Source organism: Onychostoma macrolepis, chromosome 19 (genome assembly GCF_012432095.1).
Source record: "Onychostoma macrolepis isolate SWU-2019 chromosome 19, ASM1243209v1, whole genome shotgun sequence".
NCBI lineage: Eukaryota > Metazoa > Chordata > Actinopteri > Cypriniformes > Cyprinidae > Onychostoma > Onychostoma macrolepis.
Window position 1 is genome coordinate 27017555 of NC_081173.1, and position 23090 is coordinate 27040644.

Genomic DNA, 23090 nt, shown 5'->3' on the forward strand with positions numbered 1-23090 from the left:
ATGACAGACATCCGAAAACAAATGAAGGGGAGTTGGCCTTCACTCCCTCCCAGGATGCATTTGTCACAGATGAAAAACTCGAATTGCAACTTCCAGTTAAAGATCTGATACATTTTGGTAGTAAAATTATTCAGATCTTTATACAAACTTTGCATTTCAGAAATTGAAACGCATCTAAAAATTGACAAAGAATTGCAATGTACTACCTACACCTGGGTGGTTTTGCATGCAGTGTGTGTGTGTGTTTGCACTTCTGTGAGTCGTGCTAGTTTCTTATCAAATAAACATCTCTCTGTTAGACTAATCAGTTGCATTTGCATATGATATCCCTCAAAGCTTAGTTTTGCATTTCCAGTATTTCCTGTCCTTTCCATTTGCTACATATGCTATCCCATTTAGATAGGAACACAAGCCTTCTATGAAATTATCAGTATGATATGAAGCTCTTCTTGTAGTGATTAGATGTTTGTCTAAACAAAACAGATTTTTCCATGTACTATCATCTATCTGATAAAATCAGTGTCAAACTTTTTCTAGACTAAATAAAAAAAAAACTTTGTCCTCTAGATTCTTTATCATCTCAGCACAAGATAGAAATGTAAGCTGCTGTCTGCTTTCAGAGTCAAGCGTAGAAGGGTTGGGTGTGGAAGGCTTGGCAAACAGACCTCACCACTTGGAGTATTTGGTGGTAGAACATTTGAAGAAGGGAAGATGGTAGAGAAGAGAAGACACAACCATTGATTTTAGAGCACAAAGGCAATAAAATGTCCATAGAGCAAAAAACTCAAAAATGACAATTCTGTCATTATTTAGCTCAATGTTATTCCAAACACGCTGTTGCGGAACAAAATATCAAAACAAGTCAACTACTTTTTGTTTTTTCCCTGTTTGAAACAGGTTTTGGAACGACAGGTGACTGAGTAAATAAATGACAGATTTTTCCGTTTCATGTTAACTATTCCATTAACAGCCCATACTACAGTTTTTGTGCAGTAAATCAGCATATTCAGAAAATTCAGCTTTGCATCACAGGAATAAATTATATTTTAAAATATATTCAAATAGAAAACAGTTATTTTAAATTGAAATAATATTTCACAATATTACCGTTTTTACTGTATTTTTCTTAAATAAATGCAGCTTTGATGAACATAAGCGAAAAATCTAAACCAGCCCAAACTTTTGAATGACACTGATGACTAAGTGTGCTTACATTATCAAATACTAGTGCTTAACAAAATTCTGAGTTACATACCACAGGCAAGACTGAACAATATTGCCACATTATTAGCGCTGTATCATCACACTAACACCACTATAAAAGGCTCAAGTTACGAAAGAACAATAATCACTTCATTCCATTTTAAACTGCCCCTTTGGCAAATCAATGTGACTGGAATGGAATCAGGAAGTGGCAGAATGCATCATATCCTCTCTGACAATCACATCTTACAACACATGTGGGCTGAAGGTTTAATGATTGACATTGTCATGCATCGTGTTACCGAAACCACCCCCGTATCCTGTGAGGTCAAAATGTTAAGTGGTGAAGTTATTTACACAATTTCATTACCTAATTATTAGGTTTAAAGATCTGAGGATGCAAAAAATAAGAAGAACGGGACAGGGACGACATGGAGAGTAAAGATCTACAGTACAAGCTGTGAATGTGAAGAGAAAGAGACAACTGACAGCTTTTGAGGCTTAATGGCGATTATCATACAAAATCATTTCAAATCAAACCTACATTTATATGCACTGGATTCATGAATGCGACGGGAGGGTAGAAGAATGAATTTTAGACTCACTCTGTGCTTGACTTTCTCTTGCGCTTTATAATACAAGCAATGATGATCACGGCCACAAGCACGGCAATTACAATCCCAGCAATCGCTCCACCAGACAGGCCCTCATCTACCGCACCGACCTCTGCAAAACAGGAGAGGTTTAGATTATAGACCAAACACACACACACACACACACACACACACACACACAACACAAATGAAAATCACATACTGTATCCAAACATATAAACGGCCTAAAACTATCATTCTGCTACACCTGCCAATGGCCGGTGACTTAAGAAAAATTTGCTGGCCATACATTTTTTTTTTACCATCCTATGAAATTGTGTGTTCATTATTTTATTAAGAAAACAGGCCAAACAAATTGGGAAAACTAATTGCAGTTATTATTATTATTATTTTAACCAAATTAAAAGAACTAAAATCAATAAAGAAATATCATTATAATACCTTATGAACTGTAAAGTATTTCAAAATAATTTACATTTACATAAATTATTATTTCTAATAACATTAACAAAATTATTAATAATAATAATCATTATTTACATTAAATAAACATTTTACTTAATATTCACTCTAAATAAATTAATTTTGTCATTAAAATAGTCATAGGTTTTTGCACGAATAATTCTCTTAATCTGGCACATTATAAGCCATTGTTCTCAAATTGGAAAATATTGGCCGATTAATCGGTTTGGCTGACATATATCGGTCTAAATCTAGATTTGAATTACCACTCAAAATTGATATTAATCATTAGGCACACTTAGTGGCCTATGCCAATAATGTCATAATCGCTAAGCACTGAATAAATACTACTTATATAATATTAAAATAATAAATGCAATATATAACAATACTATATTAACAATTTATAATCTCATAGAATTAAACTACTATAACATAATAGGATGTAAATTAATGTGAAACATAAATATTAACTTAAAATTTAATTAACAAGTCTTGCCAATATATCAGTATTTGAATTACAAAAATTATATACCGATAATACCTTTACCGATAATCTTAAAATGCCAAGATGTGGATTTTATGATTTGTGAGTTGAGAATGGGAGTCAATGAGTGTCACGTCAGCTGAGAGAATTATACTGTCACGTTTACCTGTGACTGCGAGTGTGAGTTTTGCGGTTTTCGTTATTCCTGTGATGGGGTTGAAGGCCTCGCAGGTGTACATGCCACTATCCGTGACTCTGGCCTTGTCAATAGTAATGACTGCCTGGCTGGCGTTCATTGCTGTAGTATTGAGCTTCCATGAGAATATACTGGGAGGAACAGAGTCTGCAGAGCATTTTAAATCTGCAGCTTCTTCAAACTTCACTGCAGTCTTCCCTTTAACGCTCACACTTTCTGGACCATCTGAGGGACATCAGAAATATCGGCTCAGTTAGGAAGGTCACATTTACATTAGAGTAACACAAACAGTCAGTAACAATACAAGCAGAAAGGAAACCACCACCATTTACAAACAAGATAGGCTAATGTTTAGACAAGACAACAAAAGAGAAGTGATACACGAATCACCATGTCCTAAGCAGACATGACACGTGTCTCTGTCCTCCAAAGTGAAATACTGCCCAAAGTGCCAAAGTCTCAGTCAATGTTCATGCTCAGTTTTCAGCAATGGATATAACAGGTGGATTTCTGATCAATAGGATTTCAGTGACACAATGTGGAAAAACTATATAATATTGAGTTGGAAATCTTGCAATCTTGTAAAAATAAATATCTAAAATGTAAATAAAATTACATTTATTTAATATACAATTAAATATCTGGTCACCGTTTAGTACAAAAGCTGAAAAAATACAATGGAAGACATTAAATTTATAGTTTTAACATCATGTCTGGTTGGGTCACAGTGAACTTTAATTATTGTTACGTAAAACCCCTTCTTAAGTTAATTGCGGTATGAGCGATCATGGTGAAGAACAGCTTACATAAACAGCATTTCAATGAATCTCTCCTCTCTTGGATACTTACAGTTGATCACCATCACATATGTGCTTTCGTCTTTGTTGACTTTGTTCTTCAGTTGGCACTTGTAGTTGCCAGCATCCTCTTTAACAACTTTAACGATGGTCAGAGTTTTCTTGTCAGCTGAGAGAATTATACGGTCACTAGAAGTCACAGGTTTGCTTTCCTTCAGCCATTCCACGCTATCGGGTTTTCCAGCAGCTGCTGAGCAGGTGATGTTGACCGTGCTGTTGCCAGCGATGAGAAGTGATGAGGAGCTGGAGATACTTGTTCCAGATAAGGCCTCTAGCAGAACACAGCAGAAGAGAAGACAAGTAATAAGTGATGCTTTCAGAATATGGACCTCATTACAAGGCGATAAAAATTCAAAAAACATTCACCAAGGCTGCATTTATTTGACTAAAAATACAGTAAAACTGAGATCAATTATAATAAATTCAAATACCGGTGTGGTTTTTGAATACATTTTAAAATGTAATTTATTCCTGCGATGCAAAGCTGAATTTTCAGCATCATTACGCCAGTCCCCAGTGTCATATGATCCTTTAGAAATTATTCTAATATGCTGGTCTGCTGCTCAAGAATCACTTCCTATTTTTTTTAATAAAAATAGATGTTCTGCTTAAAAGTTTTTTTTTGTGTTAAACTTGGACCACACCACTGGGATTGGTCATTTTAAATTTCAATTTAAAGGACGTGTGTGCAAAAAACAAGATCTATGGTCACCCTAAATTCTGGCCGTGTGAGATAATCTTTCAACAGCTTCATTCACCACAGCATTTACTTTTGACCATCGCCGCCTTCTCTGGCACTATTCTCTTGTTTGTTTAGACATCATTACTGTGGAATGTACCAGTCTGATTCAGACTCATTGCATTCACCAAATACCAGCAACTCTACTGCTTAGCACACACTGTCTTCCACATTACCATCTGTGTTTTTAGTTTCGGGTAAGACACATCAAACAGCTGCAAATTAACCCTCTCAAATCATCTTGAAAAAATGCATTTAAGAAATGCATTTGTAACCCAAAAGATATTCGATGTCGTTAAATCTGTTTTGCATGAACAGTTTGCATTAAAATTTTATACAAAATCAATGACACGAAAATGCATTACGGTTACAACTTTAAGATCAACCCTGCACTGACAGATCACTCCGGTATTCTGTGAGTGAAACCTTAGCCGAGCAGTACCTGCCCAAACCGTATGTGACGTCAGACAGTTTGTATTCTGCTTTCTTTAGTGTGCGGGTTTCTCACACACGTGGAAACACCTCAGGGGAAGGCACTGTTCTTTACAAAAGTCGCAGAGCCTGAGACCACAGGTTCAGAAGCCATGTACAATCAATCTGCCCCCAATCAAAGAAAGCAGAACATTCCTGAAACTTCTACCCGCTAACATGAGCCGAGGCAGACCTCAGAGCAAAGCAGACAAACAGGTTCATCTTTTAAAAGCACTTCTAAACCAGGAAGCAATTTTGAATAATAAGAAATAGAAAAACAGCTGTTGCTTGGTGATATAAAAAAAATATATTGTTCACCCGCAAATGACAATTCTATCATAATGTCATTCCAACCTTGTATGGCTATCTTTTTTTCAGTGTAACATCAAAGAACAAATTCAAAATTTTAAACATGCAATTACAATGAATAGGGGCCTGAAGCTTTCAAGCTATTCAAATAATGAAAATGCATCTTCAAAATATAATAAAGAGCAGTTCATTTGACTTGTGCACTATATTCTAAATCTTCTGAAGCCATACATTGTGAGAAACTAAAATTTAAGTCATCATTTAAACTGGTTTTGTGAACCAGATCGATTAATAAATTTAAAACGTCCATTAAACACACTAGCTGAGTGACCATGTCAAGATTTTTTGTCAAGATCGGTTCCTCACTTAAAGTTATGGTAGGATTTTGGAAGATTTGGAATGTAGTGCATGAGTCTTATTATTTTTATGCTGTCTTTGTGTCCTTTTTGAAGTTTGAAAGCCTCGGTTCCCACTCGTAATTGCATTGGAGTAGTGCAACCACCAGCAATTCACCTTTTGTGTTCCAGGGAAGAAAGTCATGTGGGACTGGGATACCATGAGTAAATAATGACTTAGAATTTCCACTTCTAGGTAAACTAACCCTTCGACATTTAACAGAGATCTCAAATCTCATTTTAGTTTTGTTTCAATTGTCCTTTCAAGGCAAACATACTTGTTCCTCTTCCAGAGTACTTACATTTTTTTTTTTTTAACCCTTATCTCACTTCTTGGCAATGAAGTCACCATGGTAAAGCGTGTCTATCTCTGTACTGCTCCACTGCTAATCAAAAGATTTCAACGTATGTCTTTACTTACACTTCTAAAAACAATGGTGGTTCTATGCAGCACCATTCAGGTGGTTTAAACAAAAAGTCCTATCTCTTAAACTATTTATTCTCTAAAGAACAATCTAGTAAAAAATAGTTATATTTTAAGTAAATATGGTTTAAAACGTGTTAATTCAACTATATATAGCAAAAGGGCCTCTCAGTACGCTTTTCTGAAATAAGCATATCCAAATTCTAGCTTGCTATTTTGCAACATTATTCAAATACAAAATATGCAAGAACATCATAGTTTGCATGATCAGTGAATTCCTAAAAACATCTCATTATCAATTTGATTTGAGAAATTATATATATATATATAAAAACATTCTTATTGGTGATTATTGGAACTATTGGTTCTTATTGGAAGCTATCTTTAATAGTGGACCGTATGTATTTGCATTTACTCAGACTGCTGTAATAGTAGTACTAGAGAAACAACGCACGATGGAGGAAACTTCTGTTTGTATTCAAAGCATCTGTACATGACTTTAGGCTTCTGACTTACCCAGAACAGACACCACAGCAACCTGCGAGGTAACGTAGCGTTTGGTCTTTGCATTGTAGGCCACACAGCTATAGTTTCCACTGTTTGTTTCCTCTACATTGGTGAGGGTAATGTTGGCCGTGGTCTTCTGAGGCATCGCCTCCCCATTAAACATCCACTGGAGCTGAGCGGGAGGGTCAGACTGGGCTGAGCATGTGAAGGTTAAGTTAGAACCTTTCTTAAGGATTGAATCTGTTGGAGTCTGTGTCATGACGACTTTCTCTGGGCCATCTAGACAGAAGGAAAAAAGAAGAACAAAAAGAAGTGATGAAAAGGAGGCACAAGTGAAGGTTCATAAAAGGTAGCTATGTTTTATGGATTTTTGATAAATTTAAGATTAATCCCACTCCATTTTTTAAAGAAATACCATTCTAGTTTTTGACCACAAAAGCTCAACAAGAAATATAAGAATCTGAGTATTTACTAGAAGAAAAACATCAAACGTTGTGCCATGTTACGTCATTTCACATCTTCCATTTTATCGAGATACCGTTAATATTATCTTTAAATGAGGAGGATGCATTTTGAGGATCAGGATGTGGTTATAGTTCAAATTTAGGCCAAAGAATCTTATTGTAACTCAAAAAATGTTTTTAGAAAGCACTGATAGTCTAAGACTCAATAGATTCTGCTGCAATGCATTTACTTCATGACCAAACCATGCACTTGAGATTTGATCTGTAAATGCACACATGCACAAACAAACCCCATTTTAAAACATTCATCCTCTTCCTGCTGTTCACAGGCTCATTCACAACCCTATTTTATCTAAGCTCAGCCTGCATTTTTTCCTGCACCTGCAGCAGAACCTGTCTGAACTAGAAAGTCTCTTCTGATCTCTGCTGTCATGTGTGCTTTCTAGTGCACACCATCTGCAGAGACAAAAGTGTGCAGATAGTAAAAATCTGCACTCTTATCTCCACTAGCACCAGTGCTGCTGTGGTAAATTTGCAACTTTACTGCAAGTACTTGTATGCACAGAATTGTGTGAATTTATGTGAATCGCATAATATTTGCTGTAAAATCAGGCTTATGAAACGCAATTCCATCATTACTGTCTAAATGGACATTTACATGACTTTCATTATTTTTCAATAACTGTTTTTTTATACAATAACACAAAAAAGGCACCAATAAACTACTGAATTCAGATGATAGCTGAGGAACAGACTGAAATTTACTGATATTATTCCCCTTTGCTAAAGCTTACATTTAGCCCATATTCACACCAAAAAATAAAAAGTACATTTTATTCATGCTACTACACATGACTCTGGACAAACCTGGACAATAACATTTTCTAGGCACAAAAGTGAAGACTTTCAGTTAAAAACAATGTAAATGATGACACTGAACGGCTTTAAAATGCTTGTAATTTAGTGCAGATGTTGTATGCACCCCTCGTGGTGCTTTTTTTCTTTCAACCTTTTTCTAGCTTGAAAGACCTGGTCACTATGAACTGTCACTCCATGGAAAGTTTTGCCTAAACGTAAGAGGTAACAACATATGGGCTTGGAACAACATAAGGGTGAGTAATCAATGACTACTTTTTGACTGAACTGTTCCTTTAAGGCAATTGTGTGTTTGTCTCACTAAGCATGTGTGGGTGTGATCAGGTACGTACAGCTCACAGTGAGATTGAAGGGAGCGCTCCTCCCGAACTCCAGTGCGTTTTCTGCAATGCAGAAGATGGGTCCTCGCAGATCTGTACGGCGAACTTCAGTGATACTTAGCTCATTGCCAACTGCATTTAGTGTCATACGTGTGCCATCCACCACCAAAGGGACTGTACTATTCAGCCACTTGTAAGTAAAGGAGCCTTTGGCAGAGCAGGAAAGAACCACGGTGTTGTTGACCTCAACAGCTTCAGGTAGATTGGACGAAATCTTGACGTCAGTTATGGGTTCTGGAGAAAAGAGGAGAGAACCATGGATTGGGTTCATTTAGAAACATCTTTGCTCTTGCTTAGACTTTCCCAGGGAATGAAATCCAAGAGAAACCTGAGGTTAAGAGCCTTGCTCAAGGCCATAATAGTGACAGGTCATGACTTGCTTTTTGGGCGATCCAACCAACATCCTCTAGATAACCAACCCTGAGAGTTGACAACATACATCTTACATCAAGACAGTCTTCTAGACAGATCTAAAATCTCTGTAAATGCTTGATTTCCAGTCAATGGATGAATGTCTTTAAAATGAATCATATTGCAATACGTTTCAAGTAAGTCACAAAATGAGTCATCACTATTATAATTTGGGTAGATTCAATCATATCATACATCGTTCTCTAAAACCAAATGCAAATTGCATATTACCTGAAATTAACCCACTGTTCAGCTGTGAAATGAACTGTTTTTGTGATTCAGTGCAACACTGTCTTAAAGAACTGCTATAAAGTTTACTTTTTGTATTCAACTAATGGTTTTAACAAATTTGTGCAGGACGTGAACCTTCAACCTTTCATTCATCATCAGACCTTCAAACACTAGGCTTCACCAACCCAACATCTAGTCTATAACTATACGGTAAACCTGAATATTGCACTGGATAGTCAATACTTACCAAGAACCTGAAGATAAATCTGTCCGGACAGTTGCTGTCCTTGAGTAGTGACTATATTGAGAACATATTCCCCTTCATCCTCCTCCACCAGCGGCCCGAGCTGAAGCTCACACGTCGTCTTATTGTAGATGATTCTGCTGGCGTATTTCTCATCAATGTTATTGGTGTTTGATAATGGGACACTTGTAATTATCGGTGCAATTACTGGGCCTTTGTCGAAATTCCATGTTATAGTTATAAATTCTTGTGTTGAGGTGATTGTTGTCTTGAAAGTCACATTTTTACCTGGTTCAATGAGGTAAAGAGAAATCTAGATGAATAATAAAATATTAGAAACGCATCTAATATTTTATGAATAGCTTCATACATTTTTAATGAATATTTTGATTTAATGGTGCAACCATCTACTGAAATTATACTCAAATACTATCCTTGCACCTTGAAATTCCTACATGCCAGTAGCCTACACAGCAAGTTTTCCTGTCACGTGGCAACAAAATGGCTTAGTTATGCCACACTGTAATAACACACAAGTAATTAATTAAAACTATTCAATAAAATGATATTCTAAAATAAATACACAGTACATTGTGGCAAACTTCTAAACTATTAAATTACTGAAAGCACTTCTTTTTCAAGATTTCCATACATTTTTTAAAATCAAGAAATAATAGAAAACAAAAACAGACCGAACCATGGATAAACCATACACCGACTCACCGATAACGCCGTTCGTTTTGTTGTTGAGAAGCGGGCTGCCCTCGGAACAGCATCCTAGAACAGGAATGATTTTCAGTCAGGACACTTAAGGTGAACTAAGGCATAAAATTAAACTACACATTACCACATTACGTCCTGATGTAGGCTACTGTTAAAAAGCTTTCGAGGATTTTTAGATACAAAATTTTAGTTTCTGAAATTTAAAAGTAAAAGACTACTTGTGCTAAGTGACAAGTTTGTCTTTAATTTTTGTTTTTAACTTACCAAGAGCGGCCAAAATGAGCAAAGGCAGCCTAAAGTTATAGAAATCCATGTGGAGAGATGTGAGTCTCTGGAACGAGAGACAGGAATGCGAGACGGTGTGACTTCTCTGTAAGAACTTGAGAAAGTTAACGCGACACACCCAACCTGTTTATCTGAAAACCCGCCCCGTTCAACCTGTACTCTTCCGATGGCATCATTTACCGTGCTTCGGGGGAAACATTGCCCCCTAGACGTCATTTGTCACTGGCATTTTGCTTCTTACCATATAAAAGCACACAGCATGCTGCCTATTTGCATAGAATACTTAATCAGGGAATGTAAACAAACTGTCAGTATAAATAATACGTTTTTTTAATTTAATAAATAAGCATTAAATACAAAAGTAAAGTAGGCACAAGATCAGGCTGTTATATAAACTTCAATATATGCACATAAAAATAAAACATGAATAATAAAAGAATATATAGCTATATTAAACAATGCACAAGATTAATTATGCACAAGATCAAGCTGTTATATTAACACTGAAATATATATCCATGTTAAATCATATTTTATAATAATATATAACCATATAGGCTAATATGTTGTATAAATATGTAGGTATGTATGAAAATAACAAAAATTGATGATTTTTTAAAAATTAACTAAACTAAAACTTAGACAAATAACCTGTTTAAGAAATCATACCCCTTTTCTTAGGAACCGTTGCATTAGATAACATTAAACTACTATAATGTGTAATGTGGGGATGAGGATATGTATTTCTTGCTTCTACTGACTCCTAGTGTCAAAATGAGACACTTCATGCTTGCACATGGCTGTAGCAGAAAAAGGAACAACAGCCAAAATTAGGAATAGAGTTAGTAATTGGTAATAGGGATCTGATTTTAAAAAGCTTAAAGGAGCTCAACAAAAATATTGGTTTCTGTAATCACTTTTTCCCCATCGCATGCGACAGCGTCTTATAGATCAATGTATTTATATCTGTTCTCTCTTACTTTGCCATTGTGACATCATGAGAAAAAGTGACGGCCCTTGTGTTTTACCTCTAGCTGTTTCTTTGAGCGTGCTCTTAAGATGCTTTGGGGCTTTAAAAATGTTAATTTCCAAGTCTTTGCATAGGAACATTTAAGGGTTTTTCTGTATCTGGCCACTGCCACATGCTGCTCTCCATCCTCATCCATCCTGCAGTCAAAGGACACGCAGCTGCGCCTGTGTGTGGTTCTGCGAGAACACCTTACGGAGACGGATGCCTCTGAAATACACAGCCATCTATGAAGCTTTACAGGTGTTCATACTTCTTACAACGATCCCCTGGAGAGCTGAATGACAGTGGAACAACACTGCTGGCAGTCAGTCTGCTCAAGAGTGAGCTGAAACTGAAAAAAAATTATCTTAAGATAACACATTTTTCTACTTTTTCTGATTTATGTCTATACCTCCAACTAATAACTGCCCAGGGGTGTTGCGTATGGGAACTGAGCGAATTGACTTGCCATCACATGTTTTCTTATCTAGTCCAGGGCCCTAAATTAGACATTTTTTACCCTTCAGGGGGAAAACAATCAAGTTGATAAATATTTTGAAATATGTAGTGCTGAAAGCTGTCAGTAAAGACTAATAATAATTTTGTCTTCAGGTAAATTCTTGCCCAGCTGTAAGTTGATTACTATATTACTATATGTAGTTTTACAAGTTACTGTCAGATAACAGCTGGTTTAAGGAATAATAAGATGTAATGCAATGCCATGGTTTTGGGACAGTTTATGAGAAATGACTCCTTTAATGATTCAAACAACGAGAAAATCCTACTTACTGTTAAAAATAGTATACAATATTCAGAAATGTCAACTATAGAAATACCATTAAAAAAAAAATCAGTTTTCGCAGTGTACATCAGGGACATTGTGCATTTATGTCTTTGGAGGGGGGGCTAGGGACAGTTCTGGCTCATTTGGTGTCCAAAACAAGATACAACATGACCAAACAGGGAAGACGCTCTTTAATTACTTAATTTTAATGCAACTGTAACATTTCCAGTGAGAATCCTAACTTAAGCCTATTGTTTCATTTTGTAAGAAAAAATAAAAAAATTAAAAAAAACTGAAGATGAAAATTAATTTTCTTTGATTCAAAAAGATAAGCTTTGACTTGCAAATGATTTCAGAACTTTCATTTTAAAGCTGTGGAAGTTGCAACTTAATTAGACTGACCAAATTTAGAAGTGGAATGATTTCAGCCACAGCGTTTCACCATTTTACTTACAAAAATTGTGCATTTTAATTTTCTTTGGAATTTAATTAAAAATCCACTTGACTATAATGTTAGGGACCATGTACGGGGCATGACACATTTGAGGTTAAATATTTTAAAGGCATGATTACAGCATCTCTCTCTGTAATGTTCTGACCCTTTCACTAGGACTAGAAGACATTGTTTAAAAATAGATTCTCATTTTGTCATATTCTGTATTTTCCTTTAAGCCAGTGTTGCTCATTTCACTTGAACTCACAGTCTGTGCTTCTTCCCATGTTTTCTCATTTTGCTGCCCTAATTTTACCCCAGACACCCAGGCCAGAACATCCCATGAAACACACTGCATTCGCCTGTGAACATCTCGATGAAGCCACTATCCTCGGGTAATGCTTCTGTCAACCACTGGAAGGCAGTTTTGTCCAGATTATTTCACCCTGTTTTCTCTGTTGCATGTAAAAGCACAAAAAGCAGGACATCTGCTCTGTTTAGTCATCTCATCATATCCCTTTGGCTGCCCTTATGTAATTCATAAGCAAATGTCATGTTTCCTTTAGAATATGCGTGGGAATGCTTTAATATTGCCTGTCCTGTTGAATTCTTAATCTTAAACGATGTTTAACAGGTCGGTAACATCTGGCTACTGTCTGCATATATTTTGTTACAAAAAAACATGTGAAGTGTAGTGTGACTCACCTTGACTCACCTGCGCTTGTCCTTCTAAGAATGCTTAAACATTTAATTGTTAAACATAATAGATACATCCGATTACGTACAACATACAAAGAGATAGCTGTAGCATTCAACACAACAATTGTGTCCCAACAAGGCGAGATGCAAGTAATTTGTCTATCCACAATGAAAGCGGAAAAAGCTGCACGGCATGATACAAACACAGGTAATCAGAACATGTATAACGTTTAAGCTGCGTTCACGTCATGTAAACATCTCAGGAAACTCACTAAAGCGACTTCCTGCTGTCACGATAGCAGCAAGAGAGATAAAATAAAAATTATTTGTAAGAGACCTCTAAAACACTCAGGCACTATTAGAAACAATTTGCTACAGCTACTTTAATAGCTTCTGTATAATGAAATATTTGCGGTTAAAATGTTGCTTGCACTAGATGTAATTTTGTACAGGAATATGTGGAGTCAGTGTTGCCAACTAATTTTCAGGAGAAGTTGCTAGGAAGGTCAATTTGTTGCTAAAACTTGCTAAATGACGTTGCGATGTTATTGCGCAATGACGTCATCAAGTAATCACGATGCAAAATTGTGTCACTGCATCAAAACTCAGCAACAAATATAATTTGTTCATTTAGATTCGCTCGTAAAATAATATAAATCCGTAATATAATATTAAAATAGAAATAACTATTTTTAAATACAAAATTTAATTATTTAACAACTACACACTTTTTGATTAGCTAGTAAACTATACATTCTCAACAAATTATAGTTTTAAGCAGTGTAGTAGTTAGTATGCTACACTCTAAGAAGAGTCTGTAAAAATAGGGCCCAATATAAAAGAATTTTCCATATTGATTTTTTACCTGCGTTTTTAATTACGCATTGTATTTTGTGTTTTCAGGTTATAGGGTTACAACGGATAACAGACAATATCCTGGAAAATAACTAGTGCCTTTTCCATTTTTTATAGATATTTTTCTTACATGTACTAACTGATCAACAATCGCAGGTACGAGCTACTAACAAAGTGTATCATAAATGAACAATTAATTCAATTATTATTGGACAATTGCAAATAGCAGCTAACTTAATTCACGTGATGTGTGTACTGCTAGGCATCTTTGGTTTCCTCTTTTTGTGTAATTTAGACGGAAAGTGTGTGCCTTTTTATCGGTTGAATCACTTATCAAAAGTTGCCAAATAAATTATAAAAATAGCTAAATTTGTTGCTAGGTGCTTTTGTAAGAAACTGTTGCTAGGGTGGGTCTGAAAAGTTGCTAAATGTAGCAACAAAATTGTTTTTTTAAAATCTATAATTCAATTTCTAATGATAAAAAGCAGTATAATATCAGCAATCTTTATTTAGACGCAGCCGTAGAAACTAAGTGACTGACAAAATGTCCTGTCATTCATTGTGGATGTGTGGATACATGTTAGTACTATTACAAAACTAATTCTGATTTATAAAATTTTATAACTTTTATCTCAAAATTAACTTAACGCGTCAACACCTAGTTAGGACACTTGTAAGAATTTGAGGGGGTCAAACTAGTTTATCAACTAATAGAAACATCAAGGGGCGAAAGTCACAGTTTGAATCACCGTTTTATTCCAAACATGTGTCTATATATTTAACGAAAGAGGGCAACAGCCCTCCTACATTACCCCACAGTTTTATTGGAATATTAATAACAATATAATCTGAATCATTTGCCTTATTTTCTTCATTGTGGGTGTGATTCTTCAAGCACTGGTATAGAAATCTTTGAAAATTAATGAGAAATAAAAAAATCAGCTTTGATTAAAAAATGATTATCACATTTCCATCTCCCTTGACACAAACGCACTCACTCTCACACACAATCATAAAGCACCAACATACGAATGCTATAATGCTGCAGATTCTAAACAGGGCTGCTATGTTTACACTTTGGATATAAATGGATATTGGCATTTCACAAGCCCCCATACAGCAACTTCTAGTGCACTTCAACAAACCATTCACGATAGAGGCTCATTTAGTTCTGTAATGAAAAACATCATTAATTGTCCTCTCACATAATCAGATAAATGCCCCTTCAGGTGCACAAAGGGTTTTCTGTCTCGTCTTGTTGTTGTTCTTGTCATTGTTCCAGGGATGAAAAATGTTTCTTGGTGTCCTCGCAAATTGCAAATATTGACGGGCAGCTTGTTAAAGTCAACATGAAATCGAAGCTGATCCTATTTAGTTTCTTTACACACATTCCTGGTCTTATTGTGAACGATTCACCAGTGTATGTTAGGGAAAATGCTAAAAATGTAACTTTCTTGCTTCTGAAATAACTTTCCTGTTCGCTTGACATCGAGGTTGTGCGGCTATTAGTATTAACCAACAGATTACTGTATTAAGTACAGTAATGCAGCCTTTCTAAAAGCTTGCCAATAATTAACACAGTAATTCAATGACAGTTAACAATAATATGATGAAGGTTAAATAGCAAATAAAGTATAGATTTAAGTATAGATTTGGAAAGCAGTGTTACCACTGGGATTTGCTGAGATGGTCTCAAGGGTGAATCTTGAACACCACAATCCAATGATATTCAGATCTGGAACGCTCACTTTGCGAGATCCAATCAATTGTTGATGGATAAACAATTCCTACTTGAATATCCTGTTTTATCTGGAAATATGCCACATTATGGAAGTAAACTGGGTTTTTAACGCTTTTCATGTTGATTTTAACCTTTAACGGTTGGCGTTTTAAGACAGAAGATGAGAGACTGAAACCAGGTGAGTAATCTTAGAGGTTTAAGAGGAAAACCAATTCCTGACCACAAAAACTCCCCCAAAAAACTTACAAAAATGTATATACTTTGTCTTCAGAGAAATTAACACGAGGGAAAAAAACGTATCATATTAAAAAAAAAAAAATGAAACCAAAGAAAAAGCTAGAAAGTAAAACAAGCAAGAGACATTCAGGAATACAAATGAATTGTAACCCTCCCCCCTTATTTAAAGAAAGGACAAAAAAAAATAAACTGTATTTGCACCAAAGTCATTTCAGTTCAACGTGCACACATTTTAGGTACAGATTCCATCGTCCTCTCACAGGAGCGTAGTCCCCCATCACAAAGCAGTGGAGAAGATCCGCACTTCTATGCAAAACTAACAGCTGTCCTCATAGTTTTCCTCTGCGTTTCCCTTTATGACATGTTGCATAGCATACTTTCACGGGATATGCATTACATAGTCTCAACAGCATGCCAATCCTCACTGGCTTTCTGAGCGCCGCTGCAAGACGTGGCGTTAAAACCGGACGCTTGGACAGCAAGCGGTTGGCTGAATCATCTCTCTCACACTCAGTGTCCAATAATGTAAATTTGCATCCAAAAATGGCCTTTATTTGCAGTATCCCAGAGGTCACTTTGTCTGGAGGCGTGGGCTGAGTCTTTCCGTCTGTCCTCCAGCACTCATTTACATTAAATTATTGTCCCGACAAAAGTATCCTTATTCTCGGTCTCAGTCCTGCTTGCAGAGGAGATCAGTAGAGGGAGTTTTAGTGGGTGGCAGCGGCCTTGGAGGGGGCGTGGGTTTGGCCCTGCATGGGCTGCCAGAGCCTCCTCCCTCGCTGTCGGTGTTAGTATTGGAGGCGGAGGAGGGCGGCGGCGGCAAACGTGGGAGAGAGGACGTAGCGGAGGCCAGCGGCGAGATGCGCGAGCAAGATGACGTGGAGCGAAGGCTCTGGATCCGCCGGCACTCCTGGCACACCCGCACATGTGTGCAGCCGCGGGGCGCCGCCGTGGGGACCAGAGCGGGTGCGCTACTGGGGACGCTGGCACTGAGAGGGTCTTCCAACAGTCGCTGAGGGCCCGGGCCCATTTCGGTAGTGCCCCCGCCGGGTCCCGGTCCTGCAGCGGCGCCGGTTAACGGTCCCGTCCCACTGTAGAGTTTGCCGTTGCTGAGACGCATCTCCCTCACAAGCCGCATCTGACGGGGAGCTCCTAAAGGGAGACGGGCTGGGTGCCGGAGGACGCCCTGGGACGAGAGGGGCCGTCGGCGCCGCAAACGAGAGTTCTTTTTACAGGAGATAACGTTTCTGAATTCAGTCATCATTTCCTGACATACTGACACCTTAGTGAGGATCAAAGAGGAAGAGAGAGGAAAGAGAGTCAGGAAGGAAATATATAAGGAAAAAAGATGAAATGAAAATGGACAGGAGTAAAGTGAAAACAGAACATCATTTGCTCAATTATCTGAAGTGGGCATCGCTATTCGTATCTCATACTCAAAGTTAGGGCAGTGGTTCTTCACTTCAAGAGCCCTCATTGTGCACAACAACATTTGAAGGCCCAATGACTCATACAGCTGCTCGTTATTTACTTCATAAGGATTTGTAAAAATATTTTCTCTAACATTTTCTAAAATATTTTGAGCATGGCATCAATTTATAGTCATAAAATATATTAAAATATTAATGGAATTATAAGGATTTAAATTTACATGACTACCAGTTCTATTTTAAAATTGTTTTTCAAGGCAAAAGGAATCCTGGTTCTTCCAAGTGGGGGTGAATTAAAATAAGAAATATCTTGAGCTTTAGTTGTTTCAGCTTATTTTAATGCTTTTTATCATCTTGAAGCCACCTTGGAAGTTTGCTGAGAACCCATAGTGGGCCACTGTCTCCTAGCTGAGTTAGGGGTTTATCTACCCGTTGGACTAATAAATTAATGTAAAAAATTCCTTACATTTAAATGTATGCATTTGGTAGATAATTTTATACATAGCGACTCACAATGCATTCAAGATACATATTATATCAGTAAATGTGCTTGCTGTTGCTAATGGCATGCTTTGCCACTTGACCTACAGAAATAACCTGCACTGAATAACGTTTTGTGCAATGTAGAGTTTTCAGAACCAGAACAATTACATCTTTATTTTCTCCATTTGTCTAAAACAAAATGGATAACACATGCTCTCAAATATTGTGGAACTCATAAATAAAGGCTGTGATCCATCATTGCGCCCATAAGCATTGCACTTCAGTCTCAAAATTGTTTAATTTTCCATTTAATTAACCAAAAATTAACCGTTAATTTAACAGTAAAAGCCTGTAAAAATGCTACAGTAAAAACCTGTTAAATAGTTAATGGTAAGTTCCCCTACTATATAACGTGAAAAACTGTGTTGGCCATTACATGTAATTTTAAGGTAGTATACCGTTTTCGGAAGTGAAAACGAATGTATAATTTACAGTGAATAACCGTAAATTGACATTCCCAGAATTCCCTGCGCTACATTTCAAATTTGATGTTTTTTTTGTTGTTGTTGAAATAACTATGTCTCTTCTTAGTTTTTTATTATCAGCTTTGCACATTAGGGTTGTATGTTACACCTAATGTTGTTAAATGAATGTTTATTGCATTATTTCAGTTTCATGTGTGTTACCATGATGGTGTTTAGTGTTTGTGTGAATGACACTGTGCACCTTCTATATATGTTAATATTTAAAAGCTGCTTGTGATTGGTTTTGGCTCATCATGTGACTCTCTCATCACCACCTGCTATTGGTGGTTATCAGTGTATTACAAAGGTTCAAAACAGATTTCAGTACTTCAATAGGTTGGTATATTAACATTATATCAGTTAATGAAATTATGGTATTTAACTGTAAATTTAAGTTAAAACCGTAAAACGTATTTTTTACGGTAAAATTCCATAAATTTTACGGATTTTTTTTTTTTTTTTACAATGTACTAAAATGGTCTATAATAGCACTCATTCATATTCCAAACAACTTGTCCCTAAATTTACATTAACGAATCTGGCAGATGCTTTTATACAAAGCAACCTATATGCAGCACACACTGCATATACATTTTGCATATACATTTTGCATAGACCTTGTCACTACTAGAGCCATGTTTGAGCTGCAGAAATATGAGCGGTAAACTGTGAGAACGCTATGGAACAGTTATATCACAAACACAGACGGCTTGACTGGTTGGCGTCGTGACCTACTCGTGAGTGTCTGTGGTTTCGGACGGGGCAGGAGTGAGGGCGTACCTCATCTGTCTCGGCCGAGCGGCGTGTGGACCACACAAATTCCATAATGGCTACAAAAACAGCTATTATGAGTCCACATATCAGCACCACGAATATCCCGCCAATATTCTCCATACCTAGACCTGAAGTAAAAACAAGGCAATGTGAGTAACACCAAAAACATCCTTCTACACACACACTGTGGATCTAATTAGAGATCTGCATTCCCGCAGGATTCCAGAGGGATCCTATTAAACTATATTTCAGAGATGTAGGTGAGTGTAGGCGGTATTCCTAAGAGTTATCAAGCGGAAGCATGAAGCCAGGTGGTTTGATAAGTAAAAATGTTAATTTCTCTGTTTTTTAAAAAACACAATGCATGTCAAAAATTTGTTTAAATTAATTGATTATAATAATAATGATAATCGGGGAATGGGAAGAAATGTATTTCTATTAACATGAACTTGTTTGATTTTGTATGATAATCAACTTCTGTGGTGTGTTGGGTCACCATTAAAATTTGAATCCAGAAGCATCAGCAACTAAGAGGAGACAGGGATTTTTGCTTTCCTTAAACAGGATTCAGGTGATTTAGTTGCCAGTGATACAATTAATTAATTCACTTGCAAAGAAACACCAACTAAAAACTTTTTTAGTGTGCAAGAATAAGAGGAAACCCACAACAATTCCAAGTTTAGCAGAATCACAAAAACAGAGCTCATATTATTTGACATTTTCTTACAGACCTGTAAATAACTCTGAGAGACTGTAAATGTCACTTTCTGGTGAATATAAAAGCTTTGCGAACCACACTAGAGAAATTACACACACAGGCACGTGTGTGTTCATGCCTGTGTACCAAATAGCTACCATTTTCCCTTCATTCCCCCTGGGCCAGCATGAGTCTACAATACACAGAATGCAAATATCACCAGACCACATAAATAAACACTCACAGTGTTAGCAGAGCTGTGAAGCATCTGTCATTTGAATCAGACAGATGTAGTACATACATCATATTTCACACAAATAGATGTTTATTTGAAGAGCAGATATAGTTAGGTAGGCTAGGTAAGGCTGCTGTAGGTAAACAAATCATACCATGCAAACACTATATTCAGGATTCCCGCACTTTATGACCAATACATTTCTATTATCCACATTTGTTTATAAAAATCATTTTGGTGACACTGCACTCACAAATAGTCATTTATAACCAGAAATGACCGTATCAAGAAAAATTGTATTCAATTTCAGGACTTCACCAGGCCTGGAAGTCACAGTTGTGAATGTCTCTAATATTATCAGGTTTTCTAGGATGATCTGAGAGAGCCCTTGTGTATTCACATACAGTGAGGAAAATAAGTATTTGAACACCCTGCTATTTTGCAAGTTCTCCCACTTAGAAATCATGGAGGGGCACTGTGAGAGACATAATCTAAAAAAAAAATCCAGAAATCACAATGTATGATTTTTTAACTATTTATTTGTATGATACAGCTGCAAATAAGTATTTGAACACCTGTCTATCAGCTAGAATTCTGACCCTCAAAGACCTGCTAGTCTGCCTTTAAAATGTCCACCTCCACTACATTTATTATCCTAAATTAGATGCACCTGTTTGAGGTCGTTAGCTGCATAAAGACACCTGTCCACCCCATGCAATCAGTAAGAATCCAACTACTAACATGGCCAAGACCAAAGAGCTGTCCAAAGACACTAGAGACAAAATTGTACACCTCCACAAGGCTGGAAAGGGCTACGGGGAAATTGCCAAGCAGCTTGGTGAAAAAAGGTCCACTGTTGGAGCAATCATTAGAAAATGGAAGAAGCTAAACATGACTGTCAATCTCCCTTGGACTGGGGCTCCATGCAAGATCTCACCTCGTGGGGTCTCAATGATCCTAAGAAAGGTGAGAAATCAGCCCAGAACTACACGGGAGGAGCTGGTCAATGACCTGAAAAGAGCTGGGACCACCGTTTCCAAGGTTACTGTTGGTAATACCAAGAAGTCATGGTTTGAAATCATGCATGGCACGGAAGGTTCCCCTGCTTAAACCAGCACATGTCCAGGCCCGACTTAAGTTTGCCAATGACCATTTGGATGATCCAGAGGAGTCATGGGAGAAAATCATGTGGTCAGATGAGACCAAAATAGAACTTTTTGGTCATAATTCCACTAAACGTGTTTGGAGGAAGAAGAATGATGAGTACCATCCCAAGAACACCATCCCTACTGTGAAGCATGGGGGTGGTAGCATCATGCTTTGGGGTGTTTTTCTGCACATGGGGGACAGGGCGACTGCACTGTATTAAGGAGAGGATGACCGGGGCCATGTATTGCGAGATTTTGGGGAACAACCTCCTTCCCTCAGTTAGAGCATTGAAGATGGGTCGAGGCTGGGTCTTCCAACATGACAATGACCAAGCACACAGCCAGGATAACCAAGGAGTGGCTCTGTAAGAAGCATATCAAGGTTCTGGCGTGGCCTAGCCAGTCTCCAGACCTAAACCCAATAGAGAATCTTTGAGGGAGCTCAAACTCCGTGTTTCTCAGCGACAGGCCAGAAACCTGACTGATCTAGAGAAGATCTGTGTGGAGGAGGCCAAAATCCCTCCTGCAGTGTGTGCAAACCTGGTGAAAAACTACAGGAAACGTTTGACCTCTGTAATTGCAAACAAAGGCTACTGTACCAAATATTAACATTGATTTTCTCAGGTGTTCAAATACTTATTTGCAGCTGTATCATACAAATAAATAGTTAAAAATCATACATTGTGATTTCTGGATTTTTTTTTAGATTATGTCTCTCACAGTGGACATGCACCTACGATGACAATTTCAGACCCCTCCATGATTTCTAAGTGGGAGAACTTGCAAAATAGCAGGGTGTTCAAATACTTATTTTCCTCACTGTATATCCACCTCTAATCCAAAAATACAACTATTGGTATTCTTAGACATAAAATATTAAGTCAAGATGCTTCAGGCAAAACCATTGTTTTTCCATGCACTGGTCTATTATGAGGTTTTGGGCTCTTTTGCTTCCATAACACATCTTCTTTCAGACTAGTGAAAATAAAACATCCTAAAAGCACATTAAGTGTTTATTTTATGACACTTTCTCTATTTGTGCCTGTAGATTTCAATTAAACTACATATCTGTAAAGGCTGTTGTCTCAAAATAGGTTTTTTCTCCTACACTAAGCCAGAAATCTCCATTTCAATAGCTCTAACGTACACCAAACATGACAGTTTTATTCCTATCTATATTCTGAATGTTTTTACAGAGAGGTTTATTCACATATCAGTTGCCTGATTTATATAACATTTTATTCCTAAAGACACGGTGAAAAAGTATTTATTGTTGACCGTGTTTTCTGATTTATGGAGTGAATCAGATATAAAAGAGATTTATTTGTACTATGTCAACAAAATGTAACAAGAATTTTAAATCTGGCTTTATCCATTGTTTACATTTCTGTTCTGGAAATATATCATGCCTTATTTGCATATTTAAACATGTTTATATATAAAACTTAAATCTTAATATACTGTGAACTGGTGAATGCATGGTGATATCTATTAGTTATCATTTTTACCCTGTTCACCTGTGAAGATAAGGAACCTTTGGTTGCCTTACATTCTTTTATTGCGAAGTTATTCAGGTTTTAGTTTTCATCTAAAGGATAAAAGGATGAAAAACTATAGGACAAAATGAATAAATTTTTTTTGTCCCAGTGAGAATAGCAAAACTTACTCTAACTAATACACAAACACAGACTTCAGGTTATAAATATTCAGGGTTGTACCAGAACCATACATTAAAATGCCAGTACTGTTGGTATCAGGATGTA

The 23090-nt window shown here is 36.8% G+C and overlaps 2 protein-coding genes across 10 annotated transcripts in view; both read right to left on the minus strand.

Moving 5' to 3' along the window:
• si:ch211-264f5.6 (carcinoembryonic antigen-related cell adhesion molecule 20) overlaps positions 1 to 10438 on the minus strand; it is a 32336-nt gene extending 21898 nt beyond the window's left edge. For 2 of the 5 annotated variants that reach the window (XM_058754152.1, XM_058754151.1), the window contains exons 1-8: positions 10258 to 10437; positions 9994 to 10047; positions 9274 to 9558; positions 8337 to 8618; positions 6674 to 6943; positions 3812 to 4090; positions 2933 to 3187; positions 1809 to 1929 (exon numbers count right to left, since the gene is read on the minus strand). In XM_058754152.1, coding sequence (XP_058610135.1) covers positions 1809 to 1929; positions 2933 to 3187; positions 3812 to 4090; positions 6674 to 6943; positions 8337 to 8618; positions 9274 to 9558; positions 9994 to 10047; positions 10258 to 10306 — 1595 coding nt within the window. In that variant the 5' untranslated portion in view covers positions 10307 to 10437. Of the gene's footprint in view, positions 1 to 1808; positions 1930 to 2932; positions 3188 to 3811; positions 4091 to 6673; positions 6944 to 8336; positions 8619 to 9273; positions 9559 to 9993; positions 10048 to 10257 lie in introns of all 5 variants that reach the window. The other 3 variants (XM_058754149.1, XM_058754148.1, XM_058754150.1) reach the window with 2 other exon arrangements.
• Positions 10439 to 14810: 4372 nt separating this feature from the next.
• Positions 14811 to 23090, minus strand: part of LOC131526440 (glutamate receptor ionotropic, kainate 5) — a 146702-nt gene continuing 138422 nt past the window's right edge. For 4 of the 5 annotated variants that reach the window (XM_058754759.1, XM_058754757.1, XM_058754761.1 and 1 more), the window contains 2 exons: positions 19209 to 19375; positions 14811 to 17318 (listed from right to left, as the gene is read on the minus strand). In XM_058754759.1, the coding sequence (XP_058610742.1) occupies positions 16707 to 17318; positions 19209 to 19375 (779 nt within the window). In that variant the 3' untranslated portion in view covers positions 14811 to 16706. The remainder of the gene's footprint in view (positions 17319 to 19208; positions 19376 to 23090) is intronic. The other variant, XM_058754758.1, reaches the window with a different exon arrangement.